The sequence below is a fragment of the Panthera onca genome, chromosome A1 (assembly GCF_046562875.1).
Source record: "Panthera onca isolate mPanOnc1 chromosome A1, mPanOnc1 haplotype 2, whole genome shotgun sequence".
NCBI lineage: Eukaryota > Metazoa > Chordata > Mammalia > Carnivora > Felidae > Panthera > Panthera onca.
In genome coordinates this window covers 145,419,041-145,442,279 of record NC_138339.1, presented here as the reverse complement: position 1 = coordinate 145,442,279, position 23,239 = coordinate 145,419,041, and the positions used below count along the sequence as shown (strand labels likewise).

At 41.0% G+C, this 23,239-nt stretch overlaps 1 protein-coding gene across 1 annotated transcript in view; it reads right to left on the bottom strand.

The window, feature by feature from the left end:
* The window catches only part of PGGT1B (protein geranylgeranyltransferase type I subunit beta), a 62,694-nt gene extending 39,455 nt beyond the window's left edge, over positions 1-23,239 (bottom strand). The window contains exons 1-2 of the mRNA XM_060636345.3: positions 23,075-23,239; positions 14,182-14,300 (exon numbers count right to left, since the gene is read on the bottom strand). Coding sequence (XP_060492328.1) covers positions 14,182-14,300; positions 23,075-23,214 — 259 coding nt within the window. The 5' untranslated portion in view covers positions 23,215-23,239. The remainder of the gene's footprint in view (positions 1-14,181; positions 14,301-23,074) is intronic.

Sequence of the window (23,239 nt, the reverse complement as noted above, 5' to 3'; positions counted from 1 at the left end):
AACACCTACAGATCATCTCCCTATTTTGAGGTCAGCTGACCAGTAACCTTAACTTCATCTTCAAAGTCCATGGTGCTTAGTGTTTGAATAAGTACGGTACAGGAATTTAGGGGAGAGAGAGGGCGAGGGGGAACATCTTAATTCTAACACAGCTTCCAAACTCCAAACTGGGTGTAATGCTATACTTTTCTAAAAATAAATTGTCTTCACCAAGTCACAGATATCTTTATCCCTTTATCACCACTTGTTTTAATCCTCCAAATTGGGGAGCGGCATGTCAAAGGTGTATTTTCCCTAGGCTTAATATTTCATCGGATGCTGAAATTATCTTCCTTAATTCCTGACATATTTTTTTAATGTTTTTTTTTTCTCTCTTATTTCCCCTTAGGAATGCCCTTTTAAAGATTATCCTTTTTTTTTTTTTTTTTTTAAATGTTTATTTATTGGGGCGCCTGGGTGGCTCAGTCAGTTAAACATCTCTTAGTTTCGGCTCAGGTCACGATTGCATGGCTCCTGAGTTCGAGCCCCACATGGGGGTCCATGCTTGTCAGTGCAGAGCCTGCTTGGGATTTTCTCTCTGTCTCCTCTCCTCTTCCTCTCTCCCTGCCCCTCCCCCGCTTGTGCCCGTGCATGCGCACTCTCTCTCTCAAAATAAAAACTTAAAAAATATTTTTAAATGTTTATTTATTGGGGGTGGGGCAGAGAGAGAGGGAGAGAATCTCAAGCAGGCTCAGCAGAGTCAGTGCAGAGCTGGATGCGGGGCTCAATCTCACAAAAAATAAGCCTTAAAAAAAAAATGGGGGTTGGGGGAGAAAGTTGTGCATCCCTGTTTCAGGTTTGAGTATATACTTCACTTAGGAAGCCTACCTTGAGTCCCCTCCTAAAAGGGTCCTGCCTCAATGCTGATGGCTGCTGAATGCTGCTGAATGAAGGCTGGGGTGGCTGTGTCAATTTCTTAAAATAAAACAATGTCTCCTGAATGCCTGACTCTTCCTATCAGGCTCTGCAGCATTTTACCCATAGTAGAACTGCTTTCAAAATTCAATCTTCTCTAAGAGACTAGAAATCAATTATATATAAATCTTCAGGTACCTCTGAATTATAAGGCAAAGGTTTACATTCAAACTTAACAAAAATTTTTTTTAAATGTTTATTTATTTTTGAGAGAGAGAAAAAGAGCACACACGTATGGGAAGGGGCGGAGAGAGAGGGGGACAGAGGATCCAAAGCAGCGTGGACGCTGATAGCAGCGAGCCCAATGTGGGGCTTGAACTCACCAACCGTGACATCATCCATGACCTGAGCCCAAGTCAGAGGCTTAATCAACTGAGGCAACCAGGTGCTCCTACATTCAAACTTGTTACAAGTTCTGCAGTGAAGTCATAATCAAAAACCAAAAAAACAAAACAAAAAGACAAAAAACAAAAAAAATTCAATCCTCTCAATTCCTGCCACCACTTTATCACCTAGGTTTATGTAATATTCTAAATCCTGTGTTTTTGAGGTGCCTGGCTGGCTCAGTCAGTAGAGCATGTGACTCTTGATCTTGGGGTTGTGAGTTCAAGCCCCATGTTGGGTGTAGAGACTACTTAAAAATAAAATCTTTAAAAAATAGTAATAGATCCTGTGCTGCCATTTCAACAATCTTCATAGCACTTTCACCAGGGGTAGGTTCCATCTCAAGAAACCACTTTTTTTGCTCATCCATAAGGAGCAACTCCTCATCCGTTCAAGTTTTACTATGAGATTGCAGGAATTCGGTCACATCTTCAGGTTCCATTTCTAGCTCTCCTGATGTTTCCACTACATCTGCAGGGAATTCCTCCACTGAAGTCTAGGACCCCTCCAGGTCATCCATGAGAGCTGGAATTAACTTCTTCCAAACTCCCGTGAATGTATTTTGACCTCTTCCCATGAAACACAGATGTTCTTTGTGGCATCTAGACTGGGGAATCATTTCCAGAAGGTTTTTATTTTATTTTACCTAGATCCATCAGGGAAATCCCTACTTATGGCAGCTACAGCCTTACAATGCATTTCAATAAGACCTGAAAGTCAAAATGACTCCTTGACCCCTGAGCTGCAGAATGGATGCTGTGTTAGCAGGCATGAAAACAACACTAATCTCATTATACATCTTCATCTGAGCTCTTGGGTGACCAAGTACACTGTCAATGAGCAATATTTTGAAGGAAATCTTTCCTGAGCAGTTCTCAACAGCAGGCCTAACATATTCAGTAAACCATGTTGTAAACAGATGTGCTGTCATCCAGTCTTTGTTGTTCCATTTATAGAGCACAGGCAGAGTAGAGTTAGCAGAATTGAGGGCCCTAGGATTTTCAGAAATGGTAAATGAGGGGCACCTAGATGGCTCAGGGGGGCTAAGTGTCCGACTTGTGCTTTTGGCTTAAGTCATGATCTCACAGTTAGTGAGTTCAAGCTTCACACTGGGCTTTGAGTTGACAGCAAGATTCTGCTCGGGATTCTCGGTCTCCCTCTCTCTCTCAAACATAAATAAATAAACATTTAAAAAAGAGAGAGAGAAATGGTAAACGAGCACTGGCTTCTACTGAAAGTCACCAACTGCCTTAGCTCCTAGAAAGCTAGGCACTGACTTTTCTCTAGCTGGGAAAGTCATAGATGGTATTTTCTTCTAGAAGAAGGCTGTTTGGTCTACACTGAACATTTTTTTAGTGTAGGCACCTTCATGAATTATCTTAGATCTTCTGGATAACTTGCTGCAGTATCTGTATCAGCACCTGCTGCTGCACCTGGTACTTTTATGTTACAAAAATGGCTTCTTTCCTTAAACCTCACGAACCAACGTCTGCTGGCTTCAAACTTCTCTTCCGCAGCTTCCTCACCTCCCAGACTTCATGGAAATGAAGGGAGTCTTGCTCTGGATTAGGTTTTGACTTAAGGAAATGTTGTGGCTGAGAACTTTCACCACCAGCAATAAGGCCGTTGTGCTCTCCATTTATGTGTTCAGTGGAGTAGCACTTTTTAAGTTTTATTTTTACTTAATTAATCTCTAGACCCAACATGAAGCTCAAACTCACGACCCTGATACCAAGAGTGGCATGCTCTTCCGACTGAGCCAGCCAGGTACCCCCGGAGTAGCACTTTTAATTTCCTTCAAGAACTCTTCCTCTGCACTCACAACTTGACTGACTGGCACAAGAGATCTAGCTTTTGGCCCGCTAGGCTTTTGACATGCCTTCCTCACCAAGCTTAATCATTTCTAGCTTATGATTTAAAGTGACAGATGTGCAAGCTCTTTCCTTTCATTTGAAGGCTGAGAGGCCATTGTAGGGTTCCTAACTGGCCTAATTTCAATATTGTTGTGTCTCAGGGACTCAGGAGGCCTGAGGAGAGGGATGAGGAGGAACGGCCGGTCAGTGGAGCAGTCACAACACACACATTTAGCAGTTAAGTGCGCCATCTTATATGGGCACAGGTTGTCGTGCCCCAAAACAATCTGAATAGTAATGTCAAAGATCACTGATCACACATCACCATAATGCATGTAACAAAAAAGTCTGAAACACCGCGAAAATTACCCAAATGTGGAACAGAGACACAAAATAAGCAAACGCTGTTGGAAAAATGGCACCAATAGACTTGCAAGACACAGGGATGCCACAAACTTTCAATCCGTAAAAAATGCAGTATCTGCAAAACACAGTAAACTGAAGTGCAATAAAATGAAGGAATGCCTGTTAGGGTTTAAAAAAATGTTTCTGAATGAAATAACATTTCCTTACTGGTAAATAACTAAACGGCATTTTTATTTCCTCATTTCTATGTTGTTAGCTTATTTACATCAATAACTTTTCTGAAAAGGCAGCAAAAATACTGATGTTCAAAAATATCACCTAAGGTTAGGAGATGATGGCATGGACACGTGGAATCAAACTCAAGACCCTATTCCTACTAGCCCTGTGTTCCACAGGCAAGTAACAATCTCTCTGAGGTAGTTCTATTTCTGAGAGAGGAACAGTAATGTACTGCTAACAGTATTTTGCAGGGTTCTTATGAGGGTTAAAGGACACATTCTGATTATGCGTACCACAGTGACCAAGGCACAATAAACAGTAACCACTTCAAGTCAATTCATTAGATTTAAACAAAATTGAAGAGGAAACTAACAGAAGCTTTCCTCTGAAACTGATTTTCTCTAAAATAAAAACACCTGCCTCCCCTCCGTTTTCAAAAGAGTGCACACTGAAAAGAAGGCATTGGGCAATCCTTTCTGGTTCTTGTCAAGATGTGCTTGCTATTGTGCTTTCGTTTATAATTCTAGTAAGCTTACCTATTCATGATAATTATTAAGTATAAACACGCAATTAATTCCAAATTTACAACTGGATGCATATTTAGGATAGTTCAAGCTTCCTTGGAGGTTATTAGACAGCGCCATCTAGTGCTCCTATTCAGTAGTAGCAGAATAAACTGGAAGTGTGGTTCAGGTCCCAGAAGAATCAAATGCATAATTTGAAAAAACACAGTACATGCCTCTTGGGTCCTAACTCAGGTCCACATCAGAACCATCTGAGTGGGGCATGGACACTCATGTATATAAAAAGAAAAACAATCCCTGTTTGATATACAATTAGAATTGAGAACCACTGATGGGGTGAATGTATCCTCCACTATCACAGAGCCACGAAGTCAAACTAGTTTACTTTGTTACGTGGAAGCTGGTTTAGACAGCAATACATCATAAAAATCCAGGTTACTGAAGAAAAATGCAATTGGGTACATGGGAAGAAAAAGAGAATCAGCAAAAATGGGAGTATGTACAGGGATATAATATGCATGTGTGTTTATATGGGAGCATGTAGAGGGATGTGCTTATTAGAGAATGTGTTTAGCTGTCTATGGCAAGGGAAAACAATCCTTTTGTCTTTATTTTTTGTGTCTGCACGTGAAAGACAATCATTAAACTACAAAGCTGACTTCTTGATGACTGGAGCATCTCTCAGTTTAAAACTTAGGGTTTTAGGGGTGCCTGGATAGCTCAGGTGGTTAAATGTCCGACTCTTGATTTCAGCCCAGGTCATGATCTCACGTAGAGCCTGCTTAAGATCTTAAGATTCTCTCCCTCTGTCCCTCCTCCACTGGCACGCACTCTCTCTTAAAAGAAAATAAAAAAACTTCTTTCACGTTTGTTTATTTTTGAGAGAGATAAAGTGCAAGGAGGGGGAGGGGCAGAGAGAGAAGAGACAGATCTGAAGCAGGCTCCAGGCTCTGAGCTGTCAGCACAGAGGCCAACGTGGGACTCAAACTCACGAACGGTGAGATCATGACCTGAGCCAACATCGAAAGCTTAACCAACTGAGCTACCCAGGTGCCCCCCCCAAATATTTTAATTACTTTTTTAATGTTTATTTGGGGGGGGGGCGGGTAGAGAGAGAGAGGGAGACACAGAATCTGAAACAGGCTCCAGGCTCTGGGCTGTCAGCACAGAGCCTGACGTGGGGCTGGAACCCACAAGCCTTGAGGTCATGATCTGAGCTGAAATCAGAAGCTTAACCAACTAAGCCACCCAGGCGCCCCCCAAAATAAAATCTTTAAATCTTAGGGTTTTACTATTAAGCTCGTAATAAACACCAACTATATGTCAAACATTATAAAGGCAATATGTCTGGGTATTCTTTAAACAAAACAGTTATAAATCTATAAAATGTAAAACCTCAATGGCAGTTTAAAAAGATTTTAGTCACTGAAGCTACTTTTCATAAGAAAGCAGCATATTACCCACTCTTCTAAGAGAAAATTTTATTGTGACATAAAAATACATGAAAAATTATATTTAGGTACTTCTAACAAAGAACAACTCTTGGGTTACAATATCTCCATGCTATTAATAGTGGCCATGCTAGTTAAATATAATTTAAAACCTGATTTGGTCATGTTCTCAATTTTCTTGTCCCCATTTTTTAAAAATATATTTTTAAAGTTTATTCATTTATTTTTAGAGACAGAGCGAGCGGGGGAGGGACAGAGAGAGGGAGACAGAGAAACCCATGCAAGCTCTGCACCCTCAACAAAGAGCCTGATGTTGGGCTCGAACTCAGGAACCATGAGATCATGATCTGGGCCAAGGGTGGATGCTTAACCAAGCCACCCAGGCACCCCTCTAATTCCCATTTTAACCACTAGGTTTTTGCACTAAGCAAACAACTCAAGTGAGGAACGTGGCAATTTTTTTATGTACAAATGGAGGTGTACATTTTATTAGCCCAGAAATAATTCCTCAGAGATCTCAAGAAACACGTGCAAGGTGAACAAAATATTCTAGAGCCTACAAAATGGGTTTGTAGATCTATTCTCTAAATCTCACAGATAAGTTTCAGAGTCAGACCTAGGCCAACTACAGAAAAGGCATCCAATAAATGGATGTTTCATCCAACCAACCAGTAAATGGAGAATTCAGACTTGCAGCTGGATTGTGAACAGATGTGTGGTGTGGCCTACCAGACACACAGTGAGGGACACTGGACATTTGGGCACATCACCACTGCAGGGCTATCTTTGCAAAAAATATACTTTTTTTAAGGTTTATGTATTTTGATAGAGACAGAGAGATAAACAGACAGAGACAGAGACAGAGACAGAACACCAGCAGGGAAGTGGCAGAGAGAGAAGGAGACAGATAATCCGAAGCAGGCTCTGCACTGGCAGCGTGGAGCCTGATGCAGGGCTCCAACTCGCAAACCACGAGATCATGAGATGAGTTAAAACCAGGTAGACACTTAACTTATTGAGCCACCCAGGTGTCCCAATCTTTGCAAAAAATTCTTGACCTACAATGCTTCCAAAACAGACATTCTATATAATTTTTTCAATGTACAATATGCTCATTTGAGCCACATGAGAACTATACTTACACTTGTGAGCATGTTATCAAAGGCAGCAATGGATTGAAAAATCTAAACGAAATTCTCAACAGAAAAACACACACACAATACACAGAGCATCTATTGTACGGAATCAGTACTGGAAATATACAGCAATGGGAATATCAAAGGACTGCAAAACAGAAAACTGTGCTCTAAATTTTCCTCTAGCATTAACTAGTTATACATTGTTGTGGACAAATTATTAATCCCTTTGGATCTTAACATCCTCATTTGTAAAATGACGGACTATAATATTCTTTGCTTTGTTCTAGCTGTGCCCTTAATGAGAAAAGGGAATACACAACAGCCAGGCTAATCCTTTTTTAAATTAAAAAAATAATTTACTTATTTTGGGGAGAGCACAAGTTGGGGAGGGGCAGACAGAGGGGGACAGAGGATCCGAAGTAGGCTCTGCGTTGACAGGCTGACACCAGTGTGCCCAATGTGGGGCTCAAACTCACAAACCACGAGATCATGACCTGAGCTGAAGTCAGATGCTCAAGGAACTGAGCTACCCAGGTGCCCCTGTAATTTTTTTTTTATTTTTTTTTTTTTTTTACTGTTTATTTTAGAGAGAGAATAAGAGAGAGAGAGAGAGAAATAGACAGAATCTGAAGCAGGCTACAGGCTCTGAGCTGTCCGTACAGAGCCCGACACGGAGCTCAAATTCAGCAATTGTGAGATCATGACCTGAGCCCAAGTTGGATGCTTAACTGACTGAGCCAGCGAGACACCCCTCCCTTGTGTTTCTTAAACACTTCTGGAGGTTGATGAGAAGGGCTCCAAATCTCCAATGGTGTGACCACACGCTTAGACTGACATATCATTAGGGTCTTTACAACCCCAGAGTTAAGTGGAAAGCCAGGGTTAATTCTAATTAAATATTCACAATGCACTTAAGGGCCACACATGATGGTCTCCACTAGGGACCTACATACTTCACTAGCAGAGCACCATGGGGACTTGGGAGTCAGAAGCCTGGGATTTCAGTCTGACTCTATCACTTAATATCTCTGTGTGGCCTCGGGCAGGTCTCCTCATCACTCTGCTTCTCATTTTCCATTATAAAATTTTAATTAACATATATTTATTTCTATTATAGCATATATTATATATATATATATATATATATAGCATATGCTATTATTTCTGCAATAGCAAAATATCAATATCCGTACATAACCATACAACCTTAAGTTTAGTTTTTTATTTTTGTTGTGTTTTGAAGAGGTTAAAGCTTTTCCTAACTTGAATTTTTAAATATAGAAACATGATAAACACTTAAACAGTGCAGATATATAGAATAAAATGAAAGTACTACCTAATCCTGGCATCCTCCCACGTCTGTTTCCATCTACCTCCCCCTCTACAAAGATTTTCTATATACCCTTACAGAGTTGTTCCTATACATTTTTAATCAAAGACTTTTTATTAAAACATCTGAGTACATGTTGGCATATATAATTTAACCACAGAAGAACATTTTCAAATCAGTATGTATATACCTAGATCTACCTCAATCACTTGGTTACTGTGTACTATTCTTGGTAGACCATAGTTGACTTAACTGTTCCACTTTTTTTTTTTTTAATGTTTTTGTATTTAGTTTGAAGATCGAGCATGAGTGGGGGAAGGGCAGAGAGAAAGGGAGACACAGAATGCTAAGCAGGCTTCAGGCTCTGAGCTGTCAGCACAGAGCCCGACTCGGGGCTTGAGCTCATGAACTGCCACCATCAGTGACCTGAGCCAAAGTCGAACACTTAACCAACTTAGCCACCCAGGCACCCCTTAACTGATTCACTTTTGTGAACACTGATTCCCCCTCTAATTTGTCAGTGAGATGAACAATGCCGAAAAATATTCCACAGAGGTTTTTATGCACACATATTAGTTTTCTGAGGTTAGTAACAACAAATCGCCACGAATCTAGAGGCTTTCAACAACAAAAAGTATTTTCTCACAGCTCTGGAACCCAGAAGTCCAAAATCAAGGTGTTGGTAGGGCTGGTTCCTTCTGGAGGCTCTGAGGGAAAGTCCATTCTGGCTTCTCTCTTAGCTTCTGGCAGCTCTGGGCAATCCCAGCAGTCCCGCGTACTAACCAGCACTCTAATCTGCGCCTCCGCCCTGGTGCCACCTTCCCCCTGCGTCTTCAATCTCCCTCTTCCCTTCTCCTATAAGGACACCACTCACCAATCTGGAGATCTTTACCTTAATTACACCTGTGAAGGCCCCTATTCCAACTAAGGTCATATTCTGAGGTTCTGATCGGACATAACTTTTGGGGCCATTAATCAACCCACGACCACACACACAAGAATATGTCAGTTGTATAAAAAATTATACTGCTAAAATACCTCTCAAAAGGTTACAATGATTTTCATTTCCACCAAAATGATACTAAAGTGCTCTTTCCCCTGATTCTTGCCAACTTTTAAAACTTCGGGCTAAATCTATGTGTTAGATAAAAAAATAATACAATACTGTTTCTACTGCATCTCCCTGACTTTTCTAGTAAGGTTAATCCTGTATTTACTGTCTTCTTTTGAGAACCTCCTATTCTTAAATTTTGTCATTTTCTACGTGCTGATGTGTCATTTTCTTCTCAATCTTTTAAGAATTCTTCACAGCCTGGATATTAATATTTTATAATATATGTTGCCACAATTTCCAAGCCTGTCACTTATTCAACCTTATCTTTTACTGCATAACATTTAAAAGTATTTACTTAATCAAATTTACCAAGTTATTCTTTTACGGTCCTGGGCTTTTAACATTTTTAGATTTTTAAGCAGGACAAATATAGACGGATGAGTAACGGACAGCACATTCTACTCTGTCTGCAAATAAATGCCTTATGAATGAGAAAATATTTGAGGAGCCAGAGGAGGCTTAAATTAGGTGTTCTAAGACGCAATTTCCAACAAGCAATTCTCAGAACGCCAGCCATTCACTCAACGCAACTGAATATAGCTCAATATAATCAACTCTGACACTACTCAGACACAGCATCAGATTCCACAGGCTGAGGGCTCAGTCCTACTGGACTGCAAACCGCCCCGAACCCACCCCCAACTTCGGACATCGTCAGCCCAGTTAGCTGTGCTTCTGACCCACTGGCTATGCACTGGAGGTTCCCACGAGCCCCTCTCCTTAGGTACAATTATTGTGCCAGCTCACAGAACTCAAACGAAACACGTTATTAACAGTAAAAGGATGTAACTCACAAACAGCCAAATGGAAGAGGTTCAGAGGGCAAGGTATGGGGATGGGCCGCAGAGTTTCCCTGCCCTCTGCCCTCTCCAGGAGCGCCACCCTCCCAGCATCTCCACGTGTTCAACAACCAGGAAGCTCTCTGAACCCCGTCCTTTTGAGTTTTTATGTAGGCTACGTTTTTTGGACAAGAACTATTAAATTGAAGCTGGCAATTGCTTCAACTTCCCTGGAGGTCTGGGGGTGGGACTGAAAGTGACAACCCTCTAATCACTGCTTAGAGGCCAGCAGCCCCCATCTTTAGGTGCTTTCCAGAACCTCATTAACATAACAAAAGACAACTTTATCCCCCTCCAAAGGCTTAAGAAATGCTAAGGGTTTTGGAAGCGGTGAGAGAGGGGCTGTGGATGAAGACAAAACATACACATCTCATAAATCACAATATCACAATGCTGTAGACCCAACGTGAAAATAGAAAGAGGAACAGTAAAGCTGGAGGAGGTATGGGTGATTTAATTAATAGTCCAACAACTCCTGAAGCACAACAATGCCTTAGGCACTGAAAGAGAAGAAATGTAAGACAGACACATTCTCTGCCCTCCAGAAGTTTACAATTTGGACACAAGCAAAAACATTTTAAGCAGTGGTTAAACTACAAATGAAAAAAAAAAAAATTAGCAAACCAATGAAATCCGTGTAGTTGACAATACGAAGGGAAGTAAGAATTCTGATGGGTCTCAGATGGTGAGTACCAATCAGGATTCAAAAAAATTTTTTTAAACCTTTACCAAACTAAAATAAACATAAGAAAAGTGCACTATCATAATCAAACAACTCAATCAACTGTGCCAAGTAAAGTCATCCACATAACCAGCACTCATAAGTCCGCGATGGCACCCTAGAAGCCCCTCCTACTTCACTCCTACTTTCCCTTCACATTTCCTTCCTTCACTCCCCAAAAGGTCAGACTGGTTTTGTCTAATTTTGTACTTTGTGTAAAGAGAATAAGACACTAGGTACTTTTTTTTCCCCCCAAAAAAACTTGTCTGTGACATTCATCATAAGTTTTGCATATAGTTAGAGACTGTTCTTTTCCGTTACCATACAGCATTCCATTGTGTGAATATTTTAATACACCACTTATCGATTATACCAGTGATGGGTAGTTTCTGTGGTGCCTACATCTGGACTCTTGTGAAACACTGCTATGAACATTCTCATGTGCATCCTGTGGTGAACACGTTTTCACTTCTGTGGGCTGTGTACTAGGGAACACAAGCCCCGTGTCAGGGACCACACAGATGTGCAGCGCTATTAAGTACCACCCAACAGTTTCCAAAGGATGGGCACAACCCCTCCAGCACTGTGTGGGAGCTCCAGGTGCGCTGCACTTTCCCGACAACTGCTATTCGCCGCCTCTTCCACATTAGCCATTCTAGTGAATCTGCAGCAAATGCAATTATTACGAATGATATGAGAGTTCAGATAATAGCAAATCCCTCACAAGAGAGCAGACTTTAGAAAGAATACAAGTTTTAATTAAACTAACTGCACACAAAAAAAGAGTTCACTGACTTGCTTAGTCACATACCCAAGGGATAACAAAATGATACATGTAAAGTCCACGTTTAAGAGTGTAAAGTGGGGCACCTGGGTGGCTCAGTCGGTTAAGTGTCTGACTTTGGCTGAGTTCATGATCTTGCAGTTTGTGAATTCAAGCCCCATGTCGGGCTCTGTGCCGAGCCTGCTTCGGATTCTGTGTCTGCCTCCCTTCTCTACCCCTCCTTGGCTCACGCTCTTTCTCAAAATAAACAAACATTTAAAAAAAAAAAAAAAAAAAAAAGAACATAAAAGCAGCAGTCAATTATTCTATGGCCACTGCTCTTCCACTGGGAGAAGAATTAACCAGTTATTTTAACCATTCTCTAAACTGCATTAAAAAAAGAAAAGAATATGGGTATTAATGGGTATTAGGCTGTTGTAAAAAAACTTACAATAAAATGGTAGAAGAAAGTAGACGCATTTTAAGAGAAGACAATCACGGAGCCAGCAAACAGTGCTCAAGAGTGGGGAGAAATACAAAGACAAGACAGAAAGTAGAAGACAAGGTGAATAAACGTTCTGGTGACTAAAACCTGTACAAAAGAGTTCTCTCACTGAAATCTTAAGATCCATACTTTTCTATAGTATAGAAACAATGGCTATTTTATTTCAGGAAAATGAGTATCAGTAAATGTTTTCTAAAAATAATATAAAATGTTCAGCAAAAATGTACAGAACAGCTTTTCTGTGACTCACTCTGTACAATTTCACATGTGCACTATGTGAGATACATCCCCTTAAGAAACTACAGCATAAAATTTAATCAGGACAGGTATTTTCAGTAAACAATAAAACATCAGAATCTATAATAATACTACATCTAATATTTATTTTTATTAAAACAATTTTTTTAAGTTTATTTATTTTGAGAGAGACTGAACATGAGCAGGGGTGAGGCAGAGAGAGAGAGAGGTGAGAGAGAATCCCAAGAGGGCTCTGTGCTGTCAGTGTGGAGTCTGAAATGGAGCTCGATCCCACAAACCAGATCATGACCCAAGCCGAAATCGAGTCAGATGCTGAACTGAGCCACCCAGACGTCCCTAATACTTAACTTTAAAGGTTTTTTTAAAAAATCCCAGACTCAAACTACTAAAAAAACCAAAACAAATTACTTCAATTTTTCAGGTGTCTAGCACCGTGACCTCACATCAGTCCCCAAGCTCCTAGAGGGTGAGCAGCACATCCTGTAATTTATCACAGCCTCTGTCCACAGGCTCAGCAGGACATTCAATAAATCCTACTCAACTCACCAACATGCTTGAATGTGTAACCACTGACCAGTATAGCATATATGCTGCTTCATGCAGCTGGTGAAAAGTGATTGGGTGTTTCCGTAAGACAAACCTAGTTCAAAACGCTTAATCATTTTTAAACAACAATCTGTAAACAGGCACAGATTTTAGAAATTATAAACACAAGCACTACAAAATTCAAGAACAATAAAGTAGAAAGACATAAACTATGCCTAAGAGCATCTGCTAACAGAGCAAACCTCTTTCTAAACAAACTTTCAGTTTATTATTTCCTTAGAGTTTATCTAGGTTGGGACCTTCGTACACATTTACTCCAACCAATGAAACACATGGTTAATTCATAAATGTTGACTCTTAAGAGCCAACTGAGTGATGACCATGCTAAAAAAAAAACAACTGTGTCATTTCCTGGGAGTTTATCTGCTTCTCTTTTCAAGGTTCGAATCTCTAACATTTATAACTTATATCAATGTTAGGTATGAACAGAGTAAACAATAGGGTATATAAAACTTGTGTGCATTTAGTTGATCGGGTAATATATAAATTTTGAAAATTAATGTAACTGGTCAGAATTGATCAAGCTTAAGAAGCATCATAAAAAGGACTGGAGTGCTAGTAAGAGGTCTAAGAAACCGTTAAGGAAAGGCTCATGAAACATGAAAAGTTAAGAGGGAAAACCACAGGGAGACTGAAATGAAACTTTGTGACGGAAGAGAGTTCACTGAGAAGAGAAAAAGAAATGGCTGGGAATGAAAAATAGAGCAAACGCTACCAAACTAACCAAACATAAACACCACATACAAAGCATCCACAGGCAGTCATCAACGTGGAGGCGCAGAACACAATATGCGGCTATAACTGCCAATCTCTAATCCCAGACAGCCGCCAACTGTTCTCTCGAGAGATTAATGATCAGGCTACTTTTTATTTCATTTTTTTAAGTAATCTCTACCCCCACCATGGGGCTCAAACTCATGACCCCAAGGATCCAGAGCCGCACGATCCACCTACTGCCAGCCAGGCGCCCCATGACTAGACCTCTCAAGTCCTGTGCTGGAACAGAATAGGAGGTCAGCATTGCAAGCCAAAACATGGCTAACAAAACGTGGTAAGAGTTTACGAATAAATACTGCGATTTGCTAGTCCAACACACGTTATGCCGAGTACAACTAGCTAGTCATACTAAAAATAAAATGCTAAAAACTCACTCACTGTCTTCTGTGGGAAGGACCTGCAGGGAGTAAATCCACTCTATTATATCATCTTTGTTCACCACATCTAAGGAGTCCAACATATCCAGCCCGGAGAGAGCAAAAAATGCAATTGTCAACCTAAAAGAAAAAAAAAAACAAAGAAACAAACGTAAAATTCCATCATAACTGTCTAAACACTGAAGTTTTTCTTGTTCAGAAAAAAAAAGTCTTTCTAATTTTAAAATTAATTCAAACAGTACTCTCATTTCGCAAAAGCCAAAAAGTCATATTTATTCTTATAATTTAATAATACCAATCAAATCTTTGTTTCATTTGTAAAAAGGAGCATTTGGGGGTAAAAAAAAAAAAAAAACCAGTCATACACATTTGAAACTCATCAGCAACCTGAAGGCTAATGTAGGTTAAAAAAGGAATTCCCTGCACCCAATTAGTACAAGTAAGTCCAAAAGGCTGGAAAACATAGAGAATACCAATTTCCACTTACTTGCCAAGAACAGCTACACTTATAGTGGGTGCTTAATTCTTAAGGAAGGTTAGAATAAACCCATCTGTATTCAAATTTGTTTACAAATAATGTAACTGGACAAAACTTAAACTGAATTTTGGGAAATAAGGAACACTTTAAAAAATACATGTGCATTTCAACTTCATTTTCCCAGAGAGGATTCTTCAATGGAATGAAAAACTGTAAGGCAACACATTCCCTTCCAAGATTGCATACTAAATGAGAAATGTCAACTCTGTGTTTTCATTTAAAACTAGTACTTAAGTGATTTTTACATAAAGAGTTTGTTATATATAATTCTTTTCAGGCTGAGATACATCCTATACTGTTTTCTGAACATGGTTATCTTTTTTTTTTAATTTAAGTAATCTCTACACCCCACATGGGGCTTGAACTCACAGTCCTGGGATCAAGAGTTGCATGCTCTATATTGACTGAGCCAGCCAGGCACCCCTGAACATGGTTATCACATTTCTATATTCTAACAGTTCCTATGACTAATACTAAACAATTAATACTTTAAATCTTCTGGTCCAAAATCTTACAGCAAAGCCACTTGACACATTCTGCAACCTGTTTTCAAAAAAGATTCCAAAAGAGAAATAAGCCCAAATGCCCTCATTGTGTATAATAAATTAACTTCTTTCTCATGCAACTAGAAAAATATTACCAACTTAAGGAAAAATGAGAAAACAGTCACTCTTTAAATTTTTTTTTAACCATGTAATTCTCTCTCTGACCCCTGGTTGAAAAAGGCTAGCATACATTAGATAACAGGAGGAAACACACCAAAGAGTAATTCCAACCAAAGCTTAAGGGCAAAACCTAAAACTGATAAGATATTGTTATACTTAAGAACAAAGATTTTGGGAAAGTTACATTATTGAGAGACTATTACTGTCTATTAGACAGGGAGCTAGAAAATTTCTCATATGCTGTATCTCAATTTAATTCTAACAAACCACTGAGAGCCACCAGAATTATGCAGGTGATTTATCTGAGCAAGATCAGGATTAAATTAAGGGCAGTGGATGGAAACCAATTTGACAGTAAATTTCATATATTAAAAAATAAAAAATAAAAAAAAATAAAAATAAAAAAATAAGGGCAGTGGAACTCCTTTATGTGGGAGGCTACAGTTCAGAGTTCAGATTCTGCTGTCAAATGAGCTAGGTTCAAATCATATGTTGGCTGATTTACAGCCATTCATAACCTGGGCAGGATCTTTTCTGCCTTTTCTAAGTCTGCTTATCTATAAATCCTCATCACACCTCACACAGGTATTCACTACCTGCCCACACGCAAGCACTCACCCAAGGAGGCTATCATTACTGGTATTTTCCCTGATTTGACATGAGTTAGTGACCTCAGAATCTAATCACACTGTTATACTATAGGCCTTATCTCCAGGTCCCTGGTTGGCAACCTTCCTCCCCACAGAGAATCCTGCCCTTCCCCAAAACAAAATGATACTTTAGATATGGGAAAGACCTCAAGCTAACAGCAGCCAAGTTTGAGAATCACTGTTCATGATAATTATGTCTCATGAGATAAGGTCTGCCTTGTGCAGGATATGTACTCTCTTATTGAATTAACTAACAAATGAAAGACCTGTAATATTTCATCTAACCAACCTGGAGCACTCTCCCAGGGGTTTTCAGTGTTGGTGTAAATGATCACAGTCAGATACAATGAAATTATCTAATAATCTAGTTTATTAAGGTATTATAGAAAAAAAAAGGAGGACAGAGGTGGAAATGGGGGACAACATGAGGTTATTGATAACACAGCCTACTAAGGCTGGATAAATCAAAAATATTCCTATTAATGAAAAGTATGTAATAAGAAAACATCTAGGGGCACCTGCGTGGCTCAATCGGTTAAGCGTCCAACTCTTGATCTCGACTCAGGTCTTGATCTCAGGGTCATGAGTTCAAGTCCCAAGATGGGCTCCACACTAGGCATGAAGGTTGCTTAAAAAAAATAAAAGAAAGAAGAAAACAACTAAAAGTCTATAAAAATAAACTGGTATTCTTTTCTAAGTTAAGTACTCTCTTAAATTTTTTAGCTCAAGATCATGAAGTCCAAAGAAGTCAAGTAATTTGCTTCAGATTTCACTGCTAGATAACCAATTAAACTATTTAGGAACACTGAGTCACACGGTGCTATTCTCCTCAGGGGTGTTTCTCAAACCTGCCTGCACATTCAAATCAGCTTAAAAAACAAAACTAGGGGCACCTGGGTGGCTCAGTTAAGCGTCTGGCTCTAGGTTTCAGCTCAGGTCATGATCCATGGCTTTGTGGGTTTGACCCTGCATAGGGCTCTGCGCTGGCAGTGTGGAGCCTGCTTAGGATATTCTCTATCTGCTCCTCCCCTACTCACGCTATCTCCCTCAAGATAAATAAACTTAAAAACAAAACAAAAAACTAAAACACTGATATAACACAGAGAGGTCTAGGCCTTATTCCACAACAATGAAACTGAAATTCCGGGTGGAAAGTGGGGTCTGGGTACCTGGAATTTGGGGGCCAGGGGCACAGGTGTGGGGAACTTCCCAGGTGAGTGATCCCAGCCAGGATCAGGAGCCCAGCTCTAGAGCAGTAATCCCCACTGGGGCAATAATGCCCCCAGGGGACACTGTAAAGATATTCTGGGTTGTCATTAGAGGAGGGTACCACTGGCATCTAGCTGGTAAACGCCAGGAATGCCGCAAAACATCCCTTCTACCACGAGCAGGACAGTGCCATTCAACAAAATGTCAACAGTGCTGAGGTTAAGTAACCCTGCTCCAAAGTCACACTGTTCCTGTGTTATCTGATCTGCTTTTCATTTTACTTGCTTCTGAAGATGGATGCGAACACCGAAAATTAGTCAGCTGCTGGTAAACTACTTTAAAATCTTGCATACTTAATTATTAAGGCTTCAGAGAGTCCAGTATTTTCAACTCCCAGCAATTGAGACTAAGGTTTATAGGATTAACACAGCCACAGTGAAAAGCTTATGTTGATAAAGAGAGGCACCCAGCAGCGGCTGGCAGAACCAAGAAGTCCACTGGGAGCAATGTCTGGCCTCCCTCTGAGACAGGCTAGGAAGATACTCCTTTCTGACCACACCTGAGTTCTCAAGCAGTCCTAAACTGTGAGATGGAGAGAATTAAATAAGCAGCCATAATAAAAAACGATTCGGGGATGTGGGCCTCTGAGAGAACTAAGGCGGGGGCGGGGGGGTCTTAAGGTGCCCTAGTGAGTCCTACTTGGGGTATGTATGGACTGTTGGGCAACCTACCTTGGGCACGAGGCTGGGGCGGGGGGCGGGGGGGAATCATGCCAAGACGTGTGCCTAAAATCAGGCCAGTGTAGGTATTAGAACGTTGTTACTTGGGAGAACATTTGTGTTCTTTCTTCTTTCCCTAGAATTGAACTCTGAAACTATATGCTGAAAAAGCAAAGTAGGCCAGCTGCACGTTCCTGCCCTTTGTTCCCTCTGAACAATACTTGTGCAAAGGGTATCTTGCATGGATGAAGAAGTAACATTTGTCCCCTCTAAATCAAGCTGCTGCACCAGGGGATCGATTCACAAATGGGAGGCATCAACTGAATGAGATCTCCAAAAGATGCCAAATTTTTCAGGCTTAACAACAAAATTTTCAGGTCTTAAAAAAACAGCCCAAAAAACGCCCCATGGATTAAACAGGAAAAAATAAATAAAAACAATCTGAGTGTGGGGGGAAAAAAAAAACCACCACAGTAATACGATTTTCTTGTGCTACTAAATGAGAATGAGGAGTGTACTGTTAGGCTGGAGCAGATTACGTGACCATTTGGGAATATACTGGAAACACTGATTTATGGGCATTGACTAGATTCCTAAACTTTGGATCACCTACTCTGCCCCCTTTCTAATACAGTCTCTTTCCTGGCATCTCCAAGTGTCTTTAACAAGTGACTGCATTCCTGCCTAGATCTCAGGTGGGGCTATAACTAAATCATACTGCAAAGAGTTCTAAAATTATAAACAAGCAGCTATATTTAGAAATAGGAACACAGTTGCTTGATAAAATTGCTAACGGTGGAAATGACAGCCTTAGAGAACACTTGAAAATTAATCATAAAGTTAAATACACAGCACACAGAGGTCCCAATCAATACTCTGGAATGACCTACTGCAACACTACAGAAATGCCACAATTTTAAGCCTTACTCTTGATCTGTAATATTCTTAAATAGCTGGCCCGACTGGTAAATATTTTTAAGTATAACCGCTCATCTCTGGAATTATTTTACATGCAAAATAATTTTTCAAGAAGAAATGTTTACTAAACATCTACTACATGCTGGATTTCATGACAAAAACAAATAAAACAAGCCTCCTAACCTGAAGCAGGTTAAATTATGAGGGGAAACAACTCAGTACCTATAGGAAAAGTGCTGTCACAGAAATCATCTTCTTCCTCTCTCTAAACCTGCTCCTTTGGCCTCATGGTCCCGAGACCAGATGGCAGTTCCAGTCCCAGAATCCTGGAACTCCTTTTTCCTCCACCCCTCCTTTCTATCCCTCCTTCCACTGCCCCAGCATCTGGCCTCCAGACTACTGCGACAGCTAACTGGTCTTTCTGGCTCTGATCTTGTCCCACTGACTACAACAACCAATTTCAAATTCAACGACCACTCTAAAACGCATATCTAATCAGGAAGATGCACTGCTTGCGACTTCACATCAGTTATGTGACATCAAATTCAGCTTTCCTGACCTGGCACACAAAGCCCTCTGTGATCTGGCCCCTGTCTACCCCCCAGGCTAAATTCCTACCACACCTGCCTTATACTATTAGACAAATGATTGAAGTTTCTCTCCTCAACACTCACTTATCCGCCTTTATTGTCCACTTGCCTATAACCGATCCCAGACTTCCCCCAAAGTGAATATTTATTTAGCTCCAGGGTTACTTCTTCCAAGAAGCCATCTCTGAGATGTGTGTCTCTTCAGGTTGGGCTAAGGGGCTTCCGTAACACCCTGCAAATACCACAATCACTGGCAACCAAACTCAAGCGCGGTGAGGCGATCAGCAAGATCAGCATCATCTGGGATCTTGTCAGAACACAGTAACTTAGACCTCTCCCACACCTCCGCAATCAGAATCTGCATTTTAACAAGATCCCCAGGTGATCTATATGCACAAAAGGGTTGGGAGGCACTGTTACAAGAATCCGTTTGTAGATCTGTTTCTCCTATCAAGTGAACAGTCTCCAACTTTAGCGTGTAGGAGTACCCCCTGGGATGCTTGTCGTAATGCACACTCTCGGGCCCACACAGAGTTCAATGCAGAACTGGGGAGGGGCCCAGGTATGTGTATTTTTATAAGCATTTTATTTTATTTTTTTATTTAAAAAAAAATTTTTTTATAATGTTTTTATTTTTGCGAGAGAGAGAGACAGAGCATGAGCAGGGGAGGGGCAGAGAGAGAGGGAGACACAGAATCGGAAGCAGATTCCAGGCTCTGAGCTGTCAGCACAGAGCCCGATGCGGGGCTCGAACCCACAGACTGTGAGATCATGACCTGAGCTGAAGTGGGACGCTTAACCGACTGAGCCACCCAGGCGCCCCTATAAGCATTTTATGATGTCACTAATGCAGAGCCTCCTGCCACGGTCATCACACTGAGAGACACACTGCTGGACTGTGATTTATTTCAGATAAGGGAGGGAAGGAGAGGGCAGAGTGGTTGCTACATGGTAGTCAGCTACATCACAGGCTACGTAGGGGAATATGGAAGGACCCGTGAACAGAAAGACTAGGTTGATTGTGGTGTCTTCTAAAATAAAAACCAAATGACTAAACCCTTCCTGGAGAGCAGCTGGGTCCATAAAAACAACATACACAAAAAATGGTCAGTATTTAGTCCTTTGATTAAAAAAAAAACAAAACAAACCTACCCTACCCTAACTTCCGTTACCCAAATACAATTGGCAACAGCAACTCCCAACCAAACAATTTTCTAAACCACTTACAAAAAAGAAACCTGTTAATGCACAAAGCTCACAATCCAAGGTTAAATATTCAGCTGAGTTAACTAATAACTACCACCTTTCAGAAATTCGTACGAGAAAAAGCCACAGGTAAAACTACAAATACTTTATTTTCATAAAGGCACAGCTATTAGAAAAATTAAAATGTAGTCCTATTTCTAAGACTAAAAGAAACAGGGAAATGAAGGAATTTTGCCAAAATGGTGGGTCAGAAAATAAGTGTCTAAATGTCTAGCCTGTTCGGAGCCTTCCAAAGAGTCCCGTTTCATACCTATCAGTAAGAAGGAACACAGGACAACCACGAGCACTGGTTTCGGACTGTATGCCTGTACCCAGACACACAGCAGGCACTCAATAATTGTTTGTACAATAGCAATACTGAGTAAGAATTGTGACCTAGCCAACACATTGTTTTACCTGAAAACTCTGGTATCAGTAGAAATTTTGTGACCAGTCACCTTTGCTTAAGAGGTCAGAGACCCTTCACAAGCATCTTCAAGTCAATCATGAATCACACACACCTACCACAGAAGAACTTAATGCTAAACCAGGAGTGTGAATCAGCAGAGAAAAACTGAAAAACTGTTAAAAAATCAATACAAAAACTTCTACGTACAGATGATCTTCAATGTGGCTACTAAGTGTGCTGTAACAAAACAAGAAATGATACTCTACTCAAATGATAAACATTAGACATATTAACTAATGCACCAGGACGTTATACATGATTATCTAATATATGATGCCTGGTGTAGATTCTAAGATTGTATTAAAGTTGTTAAATCAGTTCAGTTTTTGCAGTTTTACTTATTCTATGAGCACCATTACACAGTTTACCAACATGCACTAGTATATATATATGGTTTTGTCCATGCTGGAATTTTAAATAGAGCAATCAAACACTGGCATTTAGAAAATGCAACCACAGACCTAAAATGATAGCTACAACTTTAACAATCACAATAGAGGTTTTTTATCCAAATGCTTCAAATTCACATAAATTTTTTACTTTTTTAATGTTTATTTATTTTTGAGAGACAGAGCGGTATTGGGGGAGGGGCAGAGAGAGGAGACACAGAATCAGAAGCAGGCTCGAGGCTCTCGACTGACAGCATAGAACCCAACGTGGTGTTTGAACCCATGAATCGTGAGATTATGACCTGAACCGAAGTCGGACACTTAACGGACTGAGCCGGGCAGGCGACCCCCAATTTCACGTAAAATTAATCCCCCTAAAATGTGATTTATTAATATCATTTGTTTCATCCCATATCATTCAGTCATTGGAGTCAGTTTTGAAAACCTTAATTTAGGTCTAGGGATGTGCTCTGCTAGCCAATCAACACCTATGTATGGATAAAAGAATATACGTAACGCTTCGCTCTTTCTTTAGCAAGAATGTGTTCGTCCTTCAGGGCTCATCTCACACAACGCAACAAATATTTACTTAGTGCCTCTTATACGAAACTGTATGTCTTGTTCAGCTGTACTCCAGTACCTATCATAATAAATTTGTAGACCACGTAGGCAGAAGGAATCTGTAAACCTTCCAAAACTGACCCAGTCATGCAGAGTTCAAAATACACCAGGGAATCAGAATTCAGAACATATGGAGAGATGAGAGCAGAACCAATCTGCTCTCGTCTTAGCCCGTCCCAGGCAGCTTTGGAGGCTCGCTTCAAAACCCAGCAGTGCAGAGCAAAACCGCCTCCTTCTCCTCGTCCCCAGACTTTTACTCTGAATGACTAATTCACAGCTTCTTAGCCGCAGCCAAATCACACTCCTCAGCCAACTCCAACTCACAAGGCTACAGCAGATACACTTTTCACAGCCTGCTTTACGGAACACTGCACCTCTTCCGCCAACCTTCTCCTATCTTTCTATTTACAATTCCTGGAAAGTTCATTTCTCCTCAAACCTTTACAGGCTTTACGCCGCTCCTACACCTCAAACATCATACAGATGTTCAGTGCAGAGTTAATAACGTTTTGCAGGAAAAGGGAGCACAGGACAGGCTATCTAAAATACGGAGACAAAATGGTTTGTCTTTTCCCTTTTACACTCGGAAGTAATGAGGCCAAGCGATTCAGAGCCTACGAGAGGAAGTAAAAAAGGAAGCTCAGAGTTGACCGGAAAAATGGTTGGGAAGTGAAAAAAGGCGGAAAATGGAGATCCCACAAGGCCTGGCCTTACGGCTCCCCCAGTCCCCCCGCCGTAGCTCGGGGGAGGAGAGCCACGGCAGACCCGCCCGAGAGGAGAGGCACCGGGCAGTGCCGGGTGGGCGGCGGCGCAGGCTCCGCGGCGCCTTTCCGCTGCGGCCGGGCTCCGTCCCCACCCCGATGACCACGGCCACCAATCACCTGCTGGTCTCGAGCGAAGAATAACGCTCAGGCAAGACCTGGAGGCAGCGCTGGAAGAACCGCACGTGCCGGTCTCGCAGGAAATCCAGCCGCTCTCCCTCACCGCTCCCCGCCGGACGCTCGTCCTCCGTGGCCGCCATGCTGCTGCGGAAGCGACGTCCGCCG